A 23,555-nucleotide genomic window follows, 5' to 3' on the forward strand; every position below is an offset into this window, starting at 1 on the left:
CCCTCTGGAGACTGCACAGGCGCGCTCTCGGTGACACCAGCATGGTATGGTGCAGCTCCCTGGGTCACTGCTGCTCAGCATCTCGTCTCACATGCTGACCTGCTCTGAGCATCGTCATCAACCGATAACTGCCGTCCCCTGCACCAGCTGCACCACCACTGCCCGCAGCTCTCAGGGCCCACACAGAGTTATTCTGATCGAGTGAAGTGGAAACGAAAAGAAAGAAAAATCCCCAAACGCAAAGGTAAATGAGCCTCAGTGCCGGAGGGTGAGCTTTCCTCTCCCCGTGCTGCTGCTGAAGCCCTTGGTGCCATCAGGGCCATTGGGAGGCGAAGCACCCCACCCCGCAGGCCAAGGGGCTCAGGCACCCGATTTCCTGCCAGGGAATTTCTGGGAGGAGGTGTGGCATGCAGAGCAGGCCTGCTGCCCCTGGGTGCCCACGTATCCACCCCGCTCCCCCAGCCGCAGCCATGGGGCCACTCCCTCCTGGAGCGGAAGCCGTGGCAGCCACCGGTGCCCAAGCCCATCCCGAGTGGGGGGAAGACTTTCCTGGTAAGGAGCGATCTTGTAAAGGTGTTGCTGAAGTCCCTGGGCTGGAAGGTGCTGCATGGGCAGGTGGGTGCCGAGGGTTCCGTGTTCAGGAGCAGGGACGGTGACACTGGAGCATTGCCTGACTCCGGAGAGCGGTAGAGCAGGGAGCCCCCAATGCCATAGGGGAAGATCGTGGCCGCCGCCTGCACCTTCCAATCGCACTGGTGAACCAGCTTCTTCGCCACCTCCCTCTTGTTCTGAGGTTCCTTCTTGGAGACCTTCCAGCAGAGCCAGACCACCCTGATGCTCTCACCGCACCGGTGGCTTCGGCGGCCGAGGTGCTCAAAGGCCCTGCGGGCGCTCCCCAGCCTATCGTACTCCACCAGGGCACAGCGCTTTCTCAGCAGCTCGGGGAAGAGCGACGTGTATTTCCGCACATCCGAGGGCAGCTTGCGGCCCGGCCGCAGGATGCGGATGGATACAATGGCACCATAGGGGCTGAACATACTCACGATGGTCCCCATGAAGTTATTCTGGATCGGCGGCAGCAGCTCCCAGGCCAGCAGCAGTTTGCTGGGGGAGAAGCTCCGCAGGCACTCGGGCAGGGGGACCCGCCGCCTCACTTTGGTGCCCTCCTTGTTCACTTCCAGCAGCTCCGAGAACTGCAGGGCGTAGAGTGTGAGCCGCCAGTCACGCGTCAGGTATTTCATCTGTGGGAGAAAGGGAGCCACTGCGTCCCCATGAGTGTCCCCAGGCAGGGACCACCCTCAATCCATCATCCAGGCAGGCTGAAGTCACGGCAAGGCACCATCCCCCTTTCACAGGAGCAGATGTGGGTCTGCAGCAGGTGGTCTCCAGTGCCCCTGGATTGCAGCAACAAGCTGCCGCTTCCCAGTACCTCACACCACCAGCACTTCACTGCGCTTCTTTGGTTAAGGGATGGTCTCTCCCAAAGCAGCGCGGGGGGACAACGGGCAGAAGAGGCAAATCCAGCACTGAGGACTGTTCACTGCTTCCCCAGCTACCCTCCCTGGTTGCAGAACTGCTGCAGCACATCGAGGGCAGGGAGCAGAGCCCAGCTCTGCACCACCAGCACTTCCCTGGGACACAGACAGCCTGAGGGGAGCCTGGACCTCCCCACACACCCCTCCAGAGACAGACAGAGCACACCCAGACACCCTCCACCCAAAGGCCCTTTCCCACCCCGGCTGGCAGGTGCCATGGACTGCCTACCTTCTTGAAGGATGTCAGCAGTTTGATGCTGACGAAGCCCATCTTCTTCTTTTGGACATGTTTCAGAAGGAAAGCATCCTTGGCCAGGTTCTCATCAGAAAGGTAGAACTCCACCTGGGACACAATCCTGCGGACCAGCTGCGGGTCGGGGGTGGAGGAGCTGCAGTCCAACAGATCAGCCCCCCAAACATCACTTACATCAGAGAAGCTCCTGGCAGAGCAGCAGAGACAGGGGTGTGAGCTGGTGGCCTTTGGGACGCACAGCACTGCCTGGTCTCAGCTACAACAGTGCAGATGGCAGAGACACCGCACAGACCCAGGGCCATCAGCTACAGGGGAGCAACGCCAGCCTGCACCCCGCGTGCCTCCCGATGCTGGGAGCACCAGTGCCAGACCGTGAACCCCAATCCATCCCAGACAAGGGACACATTCCCCTGGGGACAAACACGAGGCAAGAGCAGGGCTCAGCCCCCCCACTCATCCCAGCGGCCACGTACCCGTTGAAGCTTCTTAAGAAGTCCTCCTGGCTGAGCAGGGCGAGCGAGCGGCTCTGCGGTGGAAGGAGATGCCGCTCCGGGAAGGAACTCCTTTGTTCCAGCTGAGGGGTGCTGCAGCTGGGCTGGGAAGCGAGCCCTGAGGCCACCCCAGAACTACCTGATGACATTGCCCTTCACCTGGGATATTACAAAGGAGAAGCACAGTGCTAGGAGGCTTCCCAACTGCAGCCAGCCCCAGGGCAGAGCCCTGCTCTGGGCTGCAGCCCCCAGCCCAGGGATGGGGGAGCAGACGCAGCTCGTTGCTGTGCCCTTACCTGCTTAGCAGTGCTGAGAAAGGCAGAAAGAGCTGGCTTTACCTCCTAGAGACCTGCAAGCAGCAGGCCCCAAACCTCCCCTCCTCCAAACTAAGGCTCCTAAAAGACAAAGTGAAATGAAGAGAGGTAAAACCCTTAGAGCACCCAAGCTGCTGGCTTATAAAGGCAGCCACTCAGAATGAGCTGCAGCAGGCAGTTATGGGCCTGCCCCCTCTGAGACCCAGCAGGCTCCAGGTGAAACCTGTCTGCTGGTTAAACAGCCCCAGCTTAGCCCCGGGAGCAGCCATGATTGCTAAGCCAGGCCAGGTGGGCAGGGGAGGGGCAGAGCCACTGGCACTAGTACCGGTACCCAGTGGTGCCCGGTGGTGCCCAGCAGGGTGGTGAACTGCTGCCATGAGGCATCTTGATCTGTGCCTCAGTTTCTGTGTCTTGTGCAGAGGCAGTAAGAGTGACCTGGAGGTGGAAGGAGGGTTGATTCCAGGGCACTCTTTGGGCTCCTGGTGCTGCCAGAGTGACAGGCAAAGGTCTTTCTTCCTGCAGCAATGTTCCTCATCCCAAGGAGAGGGAGCAGAAGAGCCCCAAGAATGGGCTGAAGCCCAGGGAAGGGCACAGGCCCCCTGGGAGGGGGTGACACTGTGGGGCAGGATGGCCCATAGCTTCAGTATGAGATGGGGAAGGAGGCCCGCGATGAAACTCATCCTTGATGCTTGACCCACCACCATGGGCAGCGTGGAGATGGGGACATGGCTGTCAGAGCAGCGGGGGCTTGGACAGGCAGGGCGGCCGTGCCAGGTCGGGGGCGATGCCAGGGCATGGTGGGCTGCCCAGGCGGCCGAGAACCGGAGCTGCCCATCTGTGCAGGCATGGGCTTTAGCCGATGTTGCTCTGTGCCCTGTGGCCACAAGGACCAGCCAAGGGCTCGCCACGCGTCCACCCTGAGCTCTCAGAACAGCCTGTCACCAGACTGGCAGCACCTCCCATGCGGGCAGCCTGGTCCCCGGCTGCAGCACTGCAGTCTCCCCTGCCCAAACACCCTGCCCCAGCCATGCAGGGCTGCTGCCGATGAATCCCCGGGCTGTGCCGCACTCTCCAGCTCAAAGCTCGTCCTTCTGGGATGAGTCCCGGGGACCGGCAATGCCAAGCCTCTTCTGGGGTGTCACAAGCCCCCCGTTTTCCCTGGGGGCGGTGCACTTGCTGTCACTCCCGTACCACCTCCTGCCACTCTCTCCTGGTTGGGAAGCGTGTGTCGGTGAGACGGTGGGTGGAAGAGAATGTCCTGGGGTGAGAGGTGGCCTGCCTGGCAGGGGAGCTGCCAACAGCCACAGTCCCTGAAGGGTGGTGGCACTTGGTGGCAGGGGACAACGAGGGCACACCTCACCTGAACTTGCAAAGGGTGGCAGGACACTACAGGGCCGAACTCCACCCCACCCCCAACCACGTTGCCTCTAGACTGGAAGTACCTGCTGCTGCCAACCAGCCTTTGCCCACGCGCGGGCACGGCCTGTCCCTGGCAGGCAGCAAGGGGCCGCGCAGGCAGCCCCGCTTCCCCCGCCCTTCGCTGGGGTCCCATTGCCGAGCCCGGCAGCTCCCCGGCCTGCCAGCCCAGCCCCGCAGCAACGCTCGCGCCGGAGTCTCTGCAGGGATTTGCCCCCCGGGGAGGGGCGATGGAGCCAGCAGCGAGCCGAACGGGGCCGGGGGCGCCTTCTAACGGCAGCATTCTGAGCTGCGCTTCGCTTTCCACCTGCAGCCGGGTACGCTCGGGGTCAGGAGGGGCTGCTCTGCTCCCCAGGGGGAAATAAGGCCCTCGTTCCCGCCCTGAGAGCTGGTATCCGAAGGAAGGTTCAGGCTGGTCCAGCCGTCCCCGCAAGACGGGATAATCCAGAGGGGGAGTGAAGCGAGCAAGGACACAGAGGGAGAGGCTGACGGTAAAGCTTCCCATTCCCAGGGGGTGAGAGCAGGAATGACCTGTCAGCCGGCACACCCCTGTCTCGCTGCTCCCATCCTCCACACCTAGTCTGGAAGCATAATTAGAAAATGCTTCTTGTGGCCCCGTGCAGAGCAGCAGCCTGACCTTTCAGACGCTTCTCCCCTCCGTGAACTTTGGTGTAACGGGCATATTACCCCTTGTGCTGCTTTAGGCTGAGAAGGGGTTAATTCTCTCACTGTGGGGGGTTGGCTACCCTTCCAGCTTTCTGAGCTCTGCCTCGTGGCGGGGGACTGGGAGGGGCAGGGCCATGGTGGGGGTGGCTGACCCCAACTGGCCAACGGCACGTTCATGCCATACCATGTGACACCAGGAGCAGTATATGAAGGGGGAGCAGTTGGCGGCTCAGGAGCGGCGCGGCGTTGGGTCGGTGGGCAGTGAGCGGCTGCGGCACGTGCGGTTCGTTTGAGCGGTTCGTTCCCCCTCTCCCCTCCCTTCCCCCCTCCCCCGGGGCTTTGCGCCTCTCGTTGTTCTCCTTTACATTGCATTTCTGTTCTTGTTTCTTTGAATTTTCATTATTAAACTGCTCTTATCCCAACCCACGAGCGTTACCCTTCTGATTCTCTCCCCCATCTACCGGTGGGGGAGTGAGCGAGCGACTGGGTGGGGTTGAGCTGCCGGCTAAACCACAACAGTCTTTTTGGCGCCCAACGTGGGGCTCAAGGGTTAGAGATAATAACAGCTGCTGGTCACAGCACCATGTTGTTCTTTTTGCAGTTGGTGTTAAAGATCGGTGTTGGTTTGTTTAGTCTGCTGTGTTCTGCTGTGATTAGTAACATTTTTCCTATGAGATTTCTTACACAAACATTCATTTTCAGCTTTATCGGGTATTTGGGTGTTTTTTGCTGAAACGGTTACTGTACTTGGGATACCACCTTGTTGAGGCACTTAGCAATTATACCTCCTCCTCGGAGAGACTTTATATGGAGGAAATACAGAGCCGCACCTTTGCAACTTTGTGCTATGATGTCCGTGCCTTTGTTACAACAACCTTTTTGTATCTTGACCATCCTTGGGTGGTTAAGGTGCACTTATTGTTAGTTTTTGGGCACGTTGTTTTGGTTTGGACTAAGCAACTGAAGAATATCACCCAGAAATCTGCCCCAAGGCTTGATAGTTACGAGTGGCAGGGCGTGTGGGATAGCATGGGCAAATACCTAGGGCAGTGGGCACCCCCAGTGTTTTGGAGTTTCACCCCCGAGCAAGTGCAGAATCCTAAACAACTAGTAGAATATTTGGAGAAAGTATGTTGTTACGCTGGGAACTCCAGAGAGACACAGCTAACTGCAAGGTGCTGGGGCCTGGCCCATGCATACCGAGCCCTGCCCAACAGTAGTCAGTGCCCCCAGGGGGAAGAGAATGTCTCTGGGTTGAAATGCAAAGTGACTGGCACTGTAGTCACTCCAGCCCTGAGGACAGGCACTGCAGCCACTCAAACCCCCACGACAAGTACCGGAGCTGGCTCAGAGAATCAACCCGTACCAGTATCAGTTGCCCCCATACACAAGATGAAATATTGGAAGCGGACATCAACTCATTTAAAACGGGATGATGAAGAACCAGGGCCGTCACGGGGAGAGGAGGAAGAAGTCATAAATGAAATAGAGACCACCCGATCCCTGTCCTTCAGCCAGTTGCGAGATATGCAAAAAGATTATAGCCATCGTTGAGGTGAGCACATTGTCACCTGGCTGCTCCGATGCTGGCATAATGGGGCCAGTAGCCTGGAACTAGAGGCAAAAGAAGCCAGACAACTGGGATCCCTTTCTGGGGAAGGGGGCGTTGACAAAGCAACTGGGAAAAAACCACAAGCCCTCAGCCTCTGGAGGCGACTCCTGCCCGGAGTGAAGGAAAGGTATCCCTTTAAAGAAGATGTTACATATCGCCCAGGAAAATGGACAACTGTGGAGAAAGGCATCCAGTATCTAAGGGAATTAGCTGTGTTTGAGGTGATTTATGGTGACCTGGACGATCAACGGTCCTCCAAAGATCCAGATGAAGCCGAGTGCACACGACCCACGTGGCGCAAGTTTGTACGGAGCGCACCATCTTCGCATGCAAACTCATTGGCAGTGATGTCCTGGAAAGGTGACGAGACACCAACGGTGGCGGAGGTGATTGATAGACTCCGGAATTATGAAACAAATCTCTCTTCCTCGCTCGTCTCTGCTGTGGAGAAACTATCCCAAGAGGTCCAGCAACTCAAAGAAGATCTGTCCTACTCCCCACCTCGACAGGGTAGTGTCTCAGCTGTTAGGAATAAGCGTCCTTTGGCTCAAAGGAGGGGATACACACCACGGGCCACCCTATGGTTCTACCTGCGTGACCACGGAGAGGACATGATGAGGTGGGATGGCAAGCCTACCTCGACCCTACAGGCACGAGTGCGTGAACTGCAAGGAAGAACAGGCACTCAGGGAGGCTCTTCCAGGAAAGCTGCTGCTCCAGTTTCCATTGAGCAAGTCCCCAGACAGAGGAGTAGAAGCGCTGGTTTTACTTCTAAGCGTAATAGAGGGACTCCTGATTCACATTTGCAAGAGGTGAGTTGTGACTGCCACGATCAGGACCAGAGGGGCCCTGCCTCCTGCCGGGTGGAGGAAAGGGATAACTGGGCTTACTGGACTGTGTGGATGCGATGGCCTGGCACGTCCGACCCACAGGAGCATAAAGCTTTAGTGGACACCGGCACACAGTGCACCTTAAAGCCATCAAACTAGAAAGGGGCAGAACCCATCAGCATTGCTGGAGTGACAGGGGGATCCCAAGAGCTAACTGTATTGGAGGCCAAAGTGAGCCTAACTGGCAATGAGTGGCAGAAGCACCCCATTGTGACTGGCCCCGAGGCTCCGTGCATCCTTGGCATAGACCATCTCAGGAGAGGGTATGTCAAGGACCCAAAAGGGTACAGGTGGGCTTTTGGTGTAGCTGCCTTGGAGATGAAGGAAACTAAACAGCTGTCTACCTTGCCTGGCCTCTCAAAGGACCCTTCTGTTGTGGGGTTGCTGAAGGTTAAAGAACAACAGGTGCCAATCGCCACCACAGCAGTGCACCGGTGGCAATATCGCACCAACAAAGACTCTCTCATCCCCATCCATGAACTCATTCACCAACTGAGGAGCCAAGGAGTCATCAGTAAGACCCACTCACCCTTTAACAGTCCCATGTGGCCAGTGCAGAAGTCTAATGGAGAGTGGAGGTTAACAGTAGACTATCGTGGCCTGAATGAAGTCACTCCAGCGTTGAGTGCTGCTGTGCCAGACATGCTAGAACTTCAATACGAACTGGAGTCCAAGGCGGCCAAGTGGTATGCCACAACCGATATTGCTAACGCATTCTTCTCAATCCCTCTGGCAGCAGAGTGCAGGCCACAGTTTGCTTTCACATGGGCGGGCGTCCAGTACACCTGGAATCGACTGCCCCAGGGGTGGAAACACAGTCCTACCATTTGCCATGGACTGATTCAGACTGTACTGGAACAGGGAGAAGCCCCAGAACACCTTCAATACATTGATGACATCATTGTGTGGGGCAACACAGCGGAAGAAGTTTTTGAGAAAGGAGAGAAAATAGTCCAAATCCTTCTGAAAGCTGGTTTTGCCATAAAACAAAGTAAGGTGAAAGGGACCCGCACGAGAAATCCAGTTCTTAGGAATCAAATGGCAAGATGGTCGTCGTCAGATTCCAATGGACGTGATCAACAAAATAGCAGCCATGTCTCCACCAACTAGCAAAAAGGAGACGGAAGCTTTCTTGGGCGTTGTGGGTTTTTGGAGAATGCATATTCCACACTACAGTCTGATCGTAAGCCCTCTCTATCAAGTGACCCGGAAGAAGAATGATTTCAAATGGGGCCCTGAGCAACGACAAGCCTTTGAACAGATTAAACGAGAAATAGTTCATGCAGTAGCCCCTGGGCCAGTCTGGGCAGGACAAGATGTAAAAAATGTGCTCTACACTGCAGCCGGGGAGAATGGCCCTACCTGGAGCCTCTGGCAGAAAGCACATGGGGAGACCCGGGGTCGACCCCTAGGGTTTTGGAGTCGGGGATACAGAGGGTCCGAAGCCCGCTATACTCCAACTGAAAAAGAGATATTGGCAGCATATGAAGGGGTCCGAGCTGCTTCAGAAGTGGTTGGTACTGAGGCCCAGCTGCTCCTGGCACCCCGACTGCCAGTGCTGGGCTGGATGTTCAGAGGGAACCTCCCCTCTACACACCATGCAACTGATGCTACGCGGAGTAAATGGGTCGCGCTGATCACCCAGCGGGCTCGAGTAGGAAACCCCGGTCGCCCAGGAATCTTGGAAGTGATTATGGACTGGCCAGAAGGCAAAGACTTTGGAATATCACCAGAGGAGGAGGTGACACGTGCTGAAGAAGCCCCACTCTCTAACAAACTGCCAGATGAGGAGAGGCAGTATGCCCTGTTCACCGATGGGTCCTGTCACCATGTGGGAAAGCACTGGAGATGGAAGGCTGCTGTATGGAGTCCTACACGACAAGTAGCAGAAACTGCTGAAGGAGAAGGTGAATCGAGCCACTTTGCAGAGGTAAAGGCCATCCAGCTGGCCTTGGACATTGCTGAATGGGAAAAGTGGCCAGTGCTCTATCTTTATACTGTCTCCTGGATGGTGGCAAATGCCCTGTGGGGCTGGCTGCAGCAGTGGAATCAAAGCAACTGGCAGCGCAGAGGCAAAGCCATCTGGGCTGCCACATTGTGGCAAGATATTGCTGCCCGGGTAGAGAACCTGGCTGTAAAGGTACGGCATGTGGATGCTCACGTCCCCAAGAGTCGGGCCACTGAAGAACATCGGAACGACCAGCAGGTAGATCAGGCTGCCAAGATTGAAGTGGCTGAGGTGGATCTGGACTGGCAACATAAGGGTGAACTATTTCTAGCTTGGTGGGCCCATGACACGTCAGGACATCAAGGGAGAGATGCAACATACAGGTGGGCTTGTGATCGAGGGGTGGACTTGGCCATGGACGCTATTGCGCAGGTTATCCACAAATGTGACACGTGCGCTGCAATCAAGCAAGCGAAGCGGGTAAAGCCTCTGTGGTATGGGAGACGATGGCTGAAGTATAAATACGGGGAGGCCTGGCAGATTGACTATATCACACTCCCACAAACCCGCCAAGGCAAGTGCCATGCGCTCACCATGGTAGAAGCAACCACGGGCTGGCTGGAAACATCTCCTGTCCCCCACACCACTGCCCGGAACACTCTCCTGGCTCTCAGACAACAAGTCCTGTGGCGACATGGCACCCCAGAGAGAACTGAGTCAGACAAGGGGACTCATTTCCAGAATAGCCTCATAGACACCTGGGCCAAAGAGCACGGCATTGAGTGGGTGTGTCACATCCCCTGTCACACACCAGCCTCTGGGAAAATTGAACGGTACAATGGACTCTTAAAAACGACACTGAGAGCAATGCGGGGGTGGGACATTCAAGCACTGGGATACACATTCAGCAAAAGCCACGTGGTTAGTCAACACGAGGGGATCTGCCAACCGAGCTGGCCCTGCCCAGTCAGAAATCCTACATACTGTGGAAGGGGACAGAGTCCCTGCAGTGCACGCAAAAAGTATGCTGGGCAAAAGAGTCTGGGTCCTTCCTGCCTCAGGCAAAGGCAAACCCACGCGTGGGATTGCTTTTGCTCGAGGACCTGGGTGCACTTGGTGGGTGATGCGGGAGGATGGAGAAATCCGATGGGTGCCTCAAGGGGATTTGATTTTGGGCGAAAACAGGCAATGAACTGAATGCCACAATGTGAACTGCTATATAATATTGTGTGTCACCTCCGTGTTGTATCAATGACATCAGAGTACGAGCCTCCCAACCCATGGAAGATCAACTGTGAAACAAGCCGTGCAGCAGTGATGGAAGGATGACCGACTCGGTATGCAGCAACCCAACGCCACACACACCACCTCTCCCACCCCCAAAGACTGATACGGCGGATGGAGCCCAGAGTCATGGACTGGGTGAACTCCATGGACGTTTAAATGGACATCTTACAGGGAAGGTCCATGAAGTAAGGGAATGATGTCGGTGTATTATGTTAAAGGATGGGTAGGGGAAGGGTGGTGGTTGGTACGGTTGTATTGCATCGTATGGGACCTGGGCATGGTGTAAATGGTATGGAATAAGGGGTGGAGAATGTGCTGGTTTTGGCTGAGAAGGGGTTAATTCTCCTCACTGTGGGGGGGCGGCTACCCTTCCAGCTTCCCATGCTCTGCCGCAGGGCGGGGGGCTGGGAGGGGCAGGGCCATGGTGGGGGCGGGTGACCCCGACTGGCCAACGGCATGTTCATGCCATACCATGTGACACCAGGAGCAGTATATGAAGGGGGAGCAGTTGGCGGCTCAGGAGCGGCGTGGCGTTGGGTCGGTGGGCAGTGAGCGGCTGCGGCACGTGCGGTTCGTTTGAGCGGTTCGTTCCCCCTCTCCCCTCCCCTCCCCCCTCCCCCGGGGCTTTGCGCCTCTCGTTGTTCTCCTTTACATTGCATTTCTGTTGTTGTTTCTTTGAATTTTCATTATTAAACTGCTCTTATCCCAACCCACGAGCGTTACCCTTCTGATTCTCTCCCCCATCTACCGGTGGGGGAGTGAGCGAGCGACTGGGTGGGGTTGAGCTGCCGGCTAAACCACGACACCCCTGCAAACCGGCCGCTGTGCTGTGGTGAACCTGCCTCCCTGCAGACACCGGATCCCTGGCCAAAAGTGCTTTAACTGGACTGCAGTGGGCAGATCCTGCACCTCCCCCAGACACTGTGAGGCTGCAGCATCTGCCTGACACCTCCTTTCAATGACTAAAGAAGAAATGGGACCACAACAATTATTGTACAGGCCTGAGCATTTGATACGTGTTTATTGCTCTTCCCAGCTAAAGCTGGGAATTCTGTGCATGTCGGGTTTAGGTGGTTATCCAAGCTCCTTGCACGGTGCTGCAGAGCTCCAGAGCATCTCGTTTGCCTGTCCGTGGTAAGCAGAAGGTCACCGGGTTCGGTCGGTAGCGGCTGCAAAGAAGAGCCAATGCGCCAGCTGAAGTTAAGATCACGCTCAGTGGGAGCAGGGGAGTTTAAGGCTTGATTGCTCCGTTGTTTTTTTAGACCATCTAATCTCAACGGCAGGATCTGAAGTGCAGACTCTGACCCAGGGTGTATTCCTAGTCGTTATTTACAGATAAAACCAGCTTTCTCACTTGTCTCCTGCTACTTCGATATGAGACATTTACAGACAAACATCACCCCGACAGACAACAGCACGGGACAGTAAGAGGGAAAGATGTGCCACTACACACACCTTCTTTTCACTTTCCACTAGCAATATTTTTCCAAGTGTCACAGCTACCTTAGTACCATTTGGAACGAGTAAATAATATCTTTGGATAGAATATGCTCTGCTATGCAAATGTACACGAGGCCCCTGGAAAAGCTCACATCAAATACTTCATCATTAGAAACAATAATCATAATAATAATAATCATAATAATAAAAGCTATTTATGACACGGCCTTTATTCACAGAAAGATTTGTCGCAGGGCTTTGTTTTTGCAGTTTGGCTCGGTGACAGATACCCCCCCACCCCTCTGCCCTGTAGTCCGCATCAGCCCACACCCCCAGGGCACAGAAAGGGAGAATAAAGCCCTGCTGGGGCAGAAGCTCCACCAGCTCAGCCCCGTCGGAGCCGCCACCTCAATGACCCTGCAGGAGAAGGCGATGCAATACAGCAAGGGGAAACGCCACCGTAGTGTTGAGCATACCCGGGGCCCGCGAGAGCCCCTCGCTGCTACATGGGATGGGCTGGTTTATTTCATCCGAGTCTGCGCAACAGGCACGGCTGTGCCGGCTGGCCCCGAGCGGGGGGGAAGCGGGCACGCCGGCCCACCCTAAGGCACTGCAGCCGCACACCCTCACCCACCTCCGGGCGCAGCCCCGCAGGCCGCTGCACCCTACCTTTAGCAGGACATCAAGCAAGAATTTGACAAAACCCAGGACGCAGGACCAGTTCCCCTCTGCCTGGCTATCCTGGTGAGGGTGGGGGTTGCCCGGGCAATTGCCCAAGGGCATCAGAGCGCAGGGGTGCAACGAACACGCTTTGCGACCAGCCGCCGCTTCCTCGGAGCGCTTTGGTACCTTGTGTTGGCCTGACGGTGTCCCAGGAGCATTTGTGGTTCGGCAACGAAAAAACCCAGCGGGGGAGACACGGGAGCAGGTGGGAACACTGGTCCCGTAGTCCCAGAGCGAGCACGTGTCAGTCCCAGAGCACGTACGTGTCAGTCCCGAAGCGTGCGCGTGCACCGCTGCGCTGGGACCAGAGGGATGTGCAGCCCGGAGCCCTCTCCCAGGCGGGTACAAGAGAGACCAACTGTCCCGTGCTCCCTGGCATGAGTGCTCTGGCAAAGTCAGAGCCAGGACAGCTTGTCTTGAAAGGCTGGAGGAGAAGGGTCAGGTATTTTTCCTTCTTCTTGGGCACTGATTGGTTCAAGTTTGTATCACAGTGAAGTCTGAGCAGTGGGGAAGAAACCCAAACCACCTTCCCTGAGAGAGAAAGCGTTGATTGCCCGCCTCGCTCAGGCTGGAGAGGACAGCCGCTCACAGCCAGGCACGTCCGATCCGCTGCTGACCACGGAGGTGTCCATCGCTCGGTAGCAGACTCTGGACCTTTGCCGTCCAGCCAGCAGTCATGCCACAGGAAAGCAGGCGGACAAACCAGCCCCGTCCCACCGCCCGCCCGCGACACCACCAGAGCCCATCCCCAAACACAAGTAAACAGAAGGAGAAACTAAGAGGCACTAATAACGCAGATATGGGGAGACTCAGGCTTGCGACCATCAAGCCTGGCTCCAGACGACTTCGTCCAGCTGGAGAAAAGCCGAGTCCCTGTTTCAGATCTCCTGCAGCGAGTAGCCAGGGTCGCTGCGTTCCCGTTTCACCAGCGGCTCCCCCATGCTCCGGGATTCTGTGTCCACCTCGCTGCCCAGGTCACTCATGTCATCTGTAAGGGACAGGTCTCGGCATGAGAACGGCGACCGGAGGGGAAGAGGTCCTTTCTCCTAACAGAGCAGGGTGGAGGGGCCAGCACGAGGTTCCCCCTCCCACAGTGATTCAACCCTGACCCAGCAGGATTCCCCTTGAGGGAGAGGAGGTACCTTTGTCCAGCGGTGTTGGAGACAGAGGTGTGAGGTCACCAAACTGAAAGACAAAGGCATTACAAGGTGAGTGAGGCTTATGGAGACCAGACCTGAAGTTGGCATCTATTTCCAAGCAATTTTAACAAGCAGCCTAAGTGCTCCAGAGGAAGCACGAGCATCAGCAGTGCCGGCGGTGAAAAGCAGAAAGCAAAACCAACCACATATTTTGGGGAAAAGTCTGCCGCTGGCATTGAAGCCTCTGGGCAAACACCACACGCAACAATCCAAGGCAGGATGGAGCTGTGGAATGAAGGGAGAAATGTTTCTGTCTGCCATGTCAGGGCCAAGTGCTGCCACAGACTGAAGGATGGTGCCTTTTCTCCAGCCCTCTGCATCTCTCGGGCAGCTGCTCAGGCATGCCAGCTATTCCCCTCTCCTGGGGCTCTACCATCGCTCCACCCTGTGCAACTCTGTGCAAAGCCTTCGCATTTGCGTCACGGAAGTGCTTTGCCTTGCAAGGCTGCCGTGTCAATTGTAACCAGAGAGCTGGGGATATATTGGGTTCTGGAGACGTGTTGTCTCCCTCTGTGACGAGGTCTGAAACACTAAATTGCTATAACAGTAGTGTTGAAAAGTCATGCAAAGTTGGGCAGTGGAAGGCACTGAGGAGAGCAGGAGTTTAAAAGTGAGCAATGGAAATGGAAGGACACGATTCATCCTCTCTTGCTGGGAAGATCCAGCCTCCTCCTGGAGAACAGAAATATTGCAAGAGTTGAAAGAAGGCAAAACCTGACGGATGAAAGCCTGCCACAGCTGGGTCTTGCTGGAAGCCACTCTCTGCCTTTCATGTTCCTTGAATACCAATAAAGACAGAGGTTTAGCAGGGAATAGCGGGAACTTACAGCGCTGCTGACTTGGGGCAACAGCATGGGCCTAAAGGGGGTGGGGGGGAAGGGACAGGCAGGCAGTTGATTTGCCTGGCTCCCCTACATGAGCTCCAGGGAAGGAAGAAAACAGGTATGAGCTTCAAGGAGCAAATGAGATCAGTTTCAAACTAACAGTAGTTTCTATATTGCTATCACAAGTTGATGAGGGCCTTTTAAATCTAGGCATTTTTCAGAGGGAAAGAGTAGAAGTGACCTCAGCTAGGCAGGACAGGACCTGCCTGCAAGCCAGGCACCGGATTTACTGGCTGATTGGTTAAAAGAAAACTCCAATCCCCACACACCCCCCAACACAAACAACCCACCGTTTCTCTTCTTCAAGTCAAAGACAGAGAGAGGGGCTGACTGTGCGTGAAACTGGAGCTTGCAGAGGCCTGAGCATGTTCCGTGAACAGTACCACCGAAAGCTGCAGGGAAAGTACCTTTTGGACCTTTCTTTGCTTGGTTTAGTTTTTTTGATGGGTCTTTGCCCTGGCAGGAATCCCGCCATCAGGGTTGGTGCCCACAGGTAACGGAGAGAAGTAGGGAGATCCTTTTCCTCCCTCCTCCAGGCCGCCAAAGGCCAGCTGATGCTCAACTGCCCCCAAACCCACCAGCTCAGCTATTAGCAAGCCAGGATGGAAGGGGCTCAAGGAGCTGGATTCTTGTGCCAGGCACTCAAAAAGCTCAGTACCTGCTTCGGCAATGATGGCTACAAAAACACGTTCAGGGCACAGCGCTGTTTGTGAAACACACGAGTTCCAACCTCTTAAAGAGCTGCGTAGTGTGGGTTTGTTTCTAGGGAATTAACAATTCTCACCTCTCCCATTACAGCAATCGGCGTCTCCCCTGTTGCCTGCGCAACACGATGCTCTACCAGATAAAACATATATTCATCATAGAGCAGGCGAATCAGGTGGAAGGAACCAAAGCTGGCAGCACTGCGCAAGGTGAGGTCCCGGATAACCATGGAGCTGGAAAACGGCCGGAAAACAAAATATTTGGGTTGTGTTTTATACGTGCATCACGGCTGATGTGAATTCTGGACCCTGAAGGCACTGTGGGACACAGTGCTCTGTTCCTACCTCGAACCCAAGAGTATCAAAGCACTTTCAGAAATTAGTCCTATCCCCATCCTGAAAGGATGCAGGAGACACAACGCTCCCTTCTGTACCAGGGCAGAGCAATAATTAACCAGAGTTGCACAGGAGTAAAGAACTTGGCCTTGGCTTTCCAAGGAGCTATTGACGTGCCCTGAGCCCAATGCAGAAATATCTCCAAAGTGAGAAAGAAAATGTACCTATAGAAAGACCATTTCAGCAAGAACTGTCTGGCTGCCTTGGGGAAGCTGGGAGTGCCCTCGTGATGCTTCAGGACTTGAGTAACAACATTATCCAGCCAGCTAGCCCACTGGTCCAGAGAACTCTGCTGCTGCAGAGTGAGCTTGAAATCCCGCTCCAGCTTCTGTACCATGCCTTCCTCGCACTGGCACACCCACGAGGCTTGCTCCTGCTCGGGAAGAAGGGCTGACAGTTACTCACGCCAAGCCTGCACGGTTGGTCCATCCCAACCTAGGAATTCAGCTGCATTTCTAGTAGACAAGGACCCCAGACCAGCTCTGAATCATGTCTCCTCCGAGCTGCCCTGACCACAATATTATTATGAGAACTATATTATTGTTGGTAGCACTGCTTCTTACAGAAGCTCCTTAGTACCTTCTCCACTACTCACAGTGAGATGGCAGACTTACCGGGAAAGTAACACCCAAACTGTGCAATTGTCCATTTAATTGCCTTTTAGTTCTGGCAATAAGATGCTGGTTACCAGCAGACAACCTCATTAGAGACACCCAGTTCTAGACAACACGACCGAGGAGCAGATACCGTAAGTTACCTGCACGTTGGTGAAGTCGACCCGATTGAGATCGCTGAGCATCTGGTTTATCTGGGAAGTGTTCTGCAGCACCGCACGGGCGGCCTGAGCCAGGTGATTCAGTGATGTGTATCTCCGTAACGTCTGCGCAAAGGCACTCACTACCCCCACCTGCAACACAGCAACGCAGGGCTCCGCGAGCAGGAGGCCACGGGGCTGGAAGGCAAACTCTTCTCAATGCTGAGCTCAAGCACACCGTGCGCATCAGCTGGGATCACCTGCACAGTCCCACCCACGCTGCTGCCCAAAGCATACCCGAGTGCTCCAGAGCACCACTTTTGCACCACCTATCGTGTCTCGCAAAGCAGCCTCTGCATTTCTTTTCTTTAAACTAAGAGGTTTCCCCACTCTGCCCCCAGCACAGACCGGCAAGGTGAGAACCGGCTGCAAGAACCCATGGCTTCAGGAGAGGGGCAGTAGGAGCCTTAGGTCCAATCTCTGCAACGCCATTCAGTCCATGGGGTGTCCTGCAATTTTTAGTAGGACAGCTTCATGCCATGCAGAGATTTTCTTCCAGAGAGCTTATCTGCAATCCCGGGACATGGGAACGGCTCAACGGACAGAGCACCATCAGCCTCTGGTACAAAGGGATTGCCCTGCCTGTCCTCCCACTCCTTGCCGATTTGCGTGGATAATTATTCATTATATGGTGCTAGTCTGGAGTACATGTGGCCAAACCCCAGCAGTGATTTCCAGTCCCTGCGGAAAACTGCAACGCGCACACACTCAGTTCCTACCCCGGACCTGCCCCGTGCTCCCTCTGCTTACCTTGGCCCGGACAATCTCGGGGGGAAATTCACTCATTGCGTTCATCAGCCACCCTTCCAAACTCTTGGCAAAATTACGAATTGCTTGTGTAAGCGTGCCTGCAAAGAAGTCTGCAGAGTTAGAAAAGCTGCTCCATGTCATCTTGGGACACCACTTTCTAGCTGAGAGCTGCTGTGGAAAGCACAGCCGCTGATCTGGGTAGCTGTGAGCTCAACTTAGCGTCAGGGAAACCAGCTGCGTCCTGAGATGCACTCAAACTTTTCTTCTTATTCTCTAATGTTGTTACTCAAACTTTTCTTACCCTTACTCTTCTTCTCATTTTTATTCTTACTCTGATTCTCATTTTCTTATTCTTATTCTTTCTTATCCTTTTCTTATCCATAGTCCTTCTGAGCATTTTTTAAAGGGTGAAATATGCTCTGTAAAGATACCCATGTGCCCCAGCATGGAGAATGACAACAGCAGCCCAGAGGGACGTGGCTTTCCAGAGCTGTCGTGGAGGCCTCGGGGAGGCTGACGCACGCGCTTCGCTGAGGAGGAGCCCAATGAGACAGAAAACCCTCAGTATCCCATCGCTAAACTCCCAAACAAAAGTTGACCCCAGATTTCCAGGAGGTGCAGTAGGGGACAGGATGGTTCTACACAAACAAAGATACGATCTCCAAGGAAACACCTCGCAAGGATTAGCCGCGCTTCACTGTGCATTAAGCTTATGCCTTTACCTTGACTCCGAGCCAACGTCAGAAGTGATACGCAATCAACCAAACTTTAAAAAGCATGGAATTTCCAGGGGTCACAAAGTACCATTGACGTAGAGCAACGCGGCAGGAGAACTTCTGCTGTTGCCATCATATTTTAGCTTGCATTCAAACCAAAACCCTCTACTTCAGCTTTTACAATGGAAACCCTCGTGGCAAGCGGTAGCCAGACCGAGTGAGTCACGGATCGCTGCTTCTCACACGCAACATCCCGTGACTCAGCCCAGCGAGGAGCAGGAGCCGAGCCGAGGTTGGGACCACCCGTGTCCTCCCAGCCACGCCGCAGGGTACTCACTGGGCACCGGCCTGAGCACGTCTGGGATGAGAATCTCCACCAGGGCCTGGTACAGGATGTGATCACAGTCTCTCATCCATTTGAGGATGGGTTCGTATTTGCACAGAGTGATCAGCTTATCTCCTGGGAGGGTCCCTTCGTGTTCTTCGTTGCTGTGGGAGGATGAGGAGGGAGGCAGCGTTAGCAGCAGGTTTGCCTTCAGGGCATTCACCCTTCCTCTTGATTTCTAACCCCGGTTTTCAGCAGAAAAAAAAATAGCCTTAAGCACTGCCAGAGCATCAAAGCAGAGCTGCTATGACACTATGGTGGGAACTGGGAATTTGCACTGGACTTTCCCCTTGCGTTACATCAAAACCATTAAAGCCAAGCCTTGGACACAGTATAAAGCGACACTTACAGCCTCTGCCCAAGTGGTTTTTGTAAATGAACCCCACAAGCATACTCCTCGGACACTCACACAGAGAAACCGGTCACCAAGTACCTAAACTTTCTCTTAAGTGGAACCATATTCTGCACTTTATCATGCTTTCAGTTTGCCACTTGCATAATACTTCGGGTTTATATTTGTAGATAAATAAATCAGGGGGAGGGAGTGCTTTGTTTACCTATCGGGATTATTGGCAGTGGTATGGAGAGGAATTAGAGTGCACAGCCTTAGCAAGAGAGGCTAGTTCAGACAGAGCCCTGCAGAAATGCTGCCTCCAGTATCCAGCGAGCCTCTCAGTACCTAGCACGGCTCTCTCTGTGGTGTTCAAATTTGCTTTGGAGATCTGCCCGTAAGTAAAAGAGATTTTGAAACAATTAAACCAAGGTACAGTGATTCGTTGTGGGAAGACATCCATTGGGTAACATCTACTGAGGACAACAGGGCCATATTCTACAGATTATTACGGGGTATTTGCTTATTACTCAAATTGTTCCCATTTTGCTTCTGAAAATGTCAGTATCAGAAGCCCTTATATAATCTGTAGAAGTGGACCGTTCAGACTTTTAATACGCATTTTAACAAGAAACCTTCACCTTTCTATTTGCACTTATTTCCATCCCCCTGTCTCTCGGCAGCAGATTCCCAACGTGCAAACGATGACCAAAAGGCAGGAACAACAAGCCAGGCAGGAGTACCAAGATCAGAGCAGCTTCGCCTGCCATTACCTGCCTCAAAACATGGGGCACTTGAAAGATTTGGATAGCCATCCAAAGAAGTGAGTCAGTTGAGGTGTCACTAAAGCCTCCGAGTCCGAGATGTCACGGAGACCGATACCTAATGACATGGGACCGCTACTGTTGGCTCCTGCTGGCCATTTACGAAAGCATCATCCCGTTCTCATCCGTCCAAACGCTCTCTGCGTTTCTGATCAGCACTTGTTACAGGAGGTATAAGGCACAGAGAGGTACCTAATCGGAGCAGATGCTTTCCTCAGAGGTCTGAGCTTTGGGCGGTCAGTACAATATTGAACACTTCTGACACTCCTTGTAACGCCTCTGCAGGGAAGTGAATACTTTCGACTCCTACAAAGCACTCAGAATGCCTAACGGGGCAGAAAAGGCTTCAGGCACTTTTAACAGATAAATTACCACCAAAAAAAGGATCATTCAAAAATAATCAAAGCACAGCAGTGTACCTGGATGGCAGGGCGGTGGAGCCATCGCTAGATGGTGTTTTAGGACTCCAGAAGGATTGCCACAGTTTCTCAATATAATGAAATTGAAGATTCATTACAACATCCAAAGTCGCCTAACAACAAAGAACGCAACTCATTAGCTGCCCTCCTAGCACCTTGACACACAGTGTAGGCATAGATTTCATGTGCTGCCATTTAGATTAAATAATTTACAAGAAGAATAACAGAAAGGGCATTGTTTTAATAATCAACATAACATAAAACAGATCCCACAATGAAAGAATAACATAGGCACAGTATTTCAGCTGTAATACCTAGCAAATCAAGCATCCCCTATTATAGTCTAGCTTTTCCCAAGAGCAGGATACGAGATGAGCACATGAATTACCTCCCACATCGATTAATAAAGCAATTAGAAATATTCTAAAGAATCACCTCACAGTGTCGCCTGTAAAGAAGCTGCAGGATTTTCACATCATTCACGGTGACCCCTTCTTGTAAGAGGGTGTTACCTAGATCAGGGGCCGGGAACTCAGGAAAGGCATGGGTTACATCTAGGGGATAAAAAAAGGTGGGGAAACACAGTGAGAGTTAGGCAGGACTCAGTGACGCTGGACTACTGATGAGTGCAAGGCGCTGCTGTCTTTCATGTTTCAGCTGGGGATGAAACAGGAGAAAAGAGGCCAATAATCTAGTGCTTTCCCCATTCACGCTGCTATGCTGGGCAAAAAGCAAACAATCGCAGCCTGCTTTATTTACTGTTGAAAGGAAAATGTTTTCTTTCTCTTTGTAATGAAAGAAACAAGAATACGTTGTCCTCATCTACTGCGCCTCCCATTATATTTTCTCTGGAGCCTGAAAAATGTCTCCCTGGTATTTTGAGCATACAATGGAAAATATAATTGGACAGAGACATATCAGCAGCAGTTGTACTTCAGGGGAGGCTCGGAGCTGGCCAGGGTTTGGTACCTCTGCTGGAGAGGACGGAGACACATAGATCCACGACCAGCAAAGCCAGAGAGCCTGTCTCCTAAGGAGAAGATCCCTATGGATCATCTGCATCGGATACATATTGCAGCCTTTGCAATGAAGAGACTCGCTCTTCTCCCTCCGGCTGCCTGCCTTAGCAAGGCTCTTCAGGACCTCCACGCCTTCCATCCAACTGGGACAAAACCTGATGGATTTTAATTTTAAACATACTTAGAGGGAACCAACAGGCCTGAGGGCACAAGGGAAAAGTCTTCCTGTGGGTGTGGGAGTCAGTAAATAAACTTAGCAAGTGTGATGTTACAAGAGCTTATTTCAATATATCCTATATAGTATCTATATCATATACAATACTGTAGACTTATTAGCCAAGCAAACAAATGCAGAACAGCTGGAGCTTGCTGGGCAAGACCTTCCTTCCTCTTAAAGTTATAAGCCTAGACGTGAGGTATCTAACACATGAAAGCAGCCTCCTCACCTATGAATTGCTGATGATGTTGACTTTGAGCAGCAACCGATTGCTCCGGCGTAGTGTGCGGGTTACCATTGGACCCACTGTCTGCCGTGCCATCCGTCTTCTGCACTGGTCTATACCTAAATTTAGAGCGTGGCTTGGGATTTACAGAGGCACAAGCAAACACGTAGACATTATTTGCAACACAGTCATGCAGACTTTTGCGTTTCTCATGTCATACAGGAGGTTAACATTCAAGGGCAGCATTTTGAGGGTTGACTCTTTATAGCATCTAGTCAAGTGGAGGGGCAAAATGAGAAACTCCTTTTGGAAAGCACTCCTCAAGACAGAATGAAAGGGGTTCGGAAGTTTGCCCAACGTGACACCAATTAAAGAAGAAACTGAGAAGCAGAGCTGGAGTGGGTGCCGGAGCGCAGGCTCTCCGTCTCGGGAGCCGACTTTTGCATTTACTCTCTGGTTGGGAGCTGAAGAAATAAGTTCTTCTGCTCCTTCTTCACTCCAGCAAGAACCAGAAGTGTCTGTGCTTCCAGGAGACAATTCCAAATTCCTTTGCACATGGTGTTTTTATATTCAGAATTGCTCAGACGTAAGACAAACCACAGCACTACTTAACTTGCACTGTGGCACAAAAAAAAAAAAAAAAAAAAAAAAACCAAACAAAACCCCAAAGCCACCCAAGCACAACACAAGCCCCCAAGTTCTTCACACTGATTTGGCAGAACAAGTCCATAGCTGAGGTCCTAGGACAGTTTGGTCAGAGGGAGGCAGTGAAAAGCGGCACATACGGTGGCATTCTCTCTAGCAGCGGGCTGGATCGAGCCGCTGGCAAACAGAACAGGCAGATAAACGCTGTTTCATAGATCATAGAATAGTTTGGCTTGAAAAGGACATTTAGGGGCCCCCTAGTCCAACCCCACTCCCATAAGCAGGGGCATCTTCCACCTGATCAGGTTCCTCAGAGCCCTGTCTAACCTGCCCTGGAATGCTTGCAGAGATGGGGCATCTCTGAGAATTGTTTTTGCACCCTTCCACGACTCAGAGCAGCCAGTGACTTGCAGCCCCCTCTTCCACAGCTCAGCTCTGGCACTTCAGCAGCACTTGGCTCTTAACAGTCCCGACACGCTCCCTTTGCTCCCAAGCCAAGCCACCTCCCAAGACAGGGTCTGCAGCTTTCTTTGGGGAGGACCCTTGCCAGCAGCAGTGTCAGGGGCAGCGCTAGCAAGCTCCAAGACGCTGGGAGCACCTACCTTTGCTTCTGATGGATGGGCTGCTGCCTCATTGCCATGTACTGGGTGTCCTCCTGCAAACGGTTCAGCGGAGACTCTGGTTTTAGACGGATCCCGTAATAATGATATTTGGAGTTTCCCCTGGAAGTATTAGCATTGAAATTGCTCAGTGTAAGCCAGTCAATGGAAGGGACATCGTAGCCCTGCAATTTACTCTTAGGCTTGTTTTGACAATACACCCTACTTCTTACAGCACACGTCGGTTTGCTGCCAAGCACTATTTGAATGGCTGAATTAATGAACTACGGAATGCCATCATCCCCTATAAAATTTAAAACCACATGTCGCAAAGTTCAGTGACATCTACATTTAAAACCCAGCAAGGTTTGTTCCAAGTAACCCATGGTAATTGGAGAAAAAGAGACAAGTGTCACAATACAAACTGTTACTAAACAGAATGACAGAAAGACCTCAGGGGGCACTTTGCTGTTTGATCAGGGCTTAAGGATTTGTTTTTTCCATAAAAACAAGCTTCCATCTTTATGTAGACTTGAATAAAACAAGCCTGACTGAATAGTCAAATGTGATAAGAAAAATGTCTTTCTGTCTCCAGCACTTTCACAGCAATGGCAACAGGCTTTGATGTGGCTTTGGTCTTGGAATTGCTTATTTCTGTAGTTTTGTGAAAACGAAAAGCTTTCTGCAAGCAGAAGAGGCTGTAATTCTTTTTCCTTTGGTGGTGAGCAAAGCTGCTGTGATGCTCCTTAGGTGAATACTGTTCCCTCACATGAGACAGATGTGTCAGTTCAAGTTTTTCCACCAAACTGGAATTTTTTAATCCCCAAACATCTGCATTTGGGAGCGAGAAGG

At 53.1% G+C, this 23,555-nt stretch overlaps 1 protein-coding gene across 1 annotated transcript in view; it reads right to left on the minus strand.

The window, feature by feature from the left end:
• Positions 1–11,405: 11,405 nt before the first annotated feature.
• The window catches only part of RFX2 (regulatory factor X2), a 29,114-nt gene continuing 16,964 nt past the window's right edge, over positions 11,406–23,555 (minus strand). Inside the window, exons 8-18 of the mRNA XM_075077000.1 lie at positions 22,707–22,826; positions 21,463–21,578; positions 20,433–20,551; positions 19,998–20,110; positions 18,376–18,527; positions 17,323–17,420; positions 16,516–16,665; positions 15,923–16,131; positions 15,443–15,596; positions 13,718–13,760; positions 11,406–13,563 (exon numbers count right to left, since the gene is read on the minus strand). Of these exons, the coding sequence (XP_074933101.1) occupies positions 13,454–13,563; positions 13,718–13,760; positions 15,443–15,596; positions 15,923–16,131; positions 16,516–16,665; positions 17,323–17,420; positions 18,376–18,527; positions 19,998–20,110; positions 20,433–20,551; positions 21,463–21,578; positions 22,707–22,826 (1,384 nt within the window). The 3' untranslated portion in view covers positions 11,406–13,453. The remainder of the gene's footprint in view (positions 13,564–13,717; positions 13,761–15,442; positions 15,597–15,922; positions 16,132–16,515; positions 16,666–17,322; positions 17,421–18,375; positions 18,528–19,997; positions 20,111–20,432; positions 20,552–21,462; positions 21,579–22,706; positions 22,827–23,555) is intronic.

The sequence above is a fragment of the Phalacrocorax aristotelis genome, chromosome W (genome assembly GCF_949628215.1).
Source record: "Phalacrocorax aristotelis chromosome W, bGulAri2.1, whole genome shotgun sequence".
Classification (NCBI taxonomy): Eukaryota; Metazoa; Chordata; class Aves; order Suliformes; family Phalacrocoracidae; genus Phalacrocorax; species Phalacrocorax aristotelis.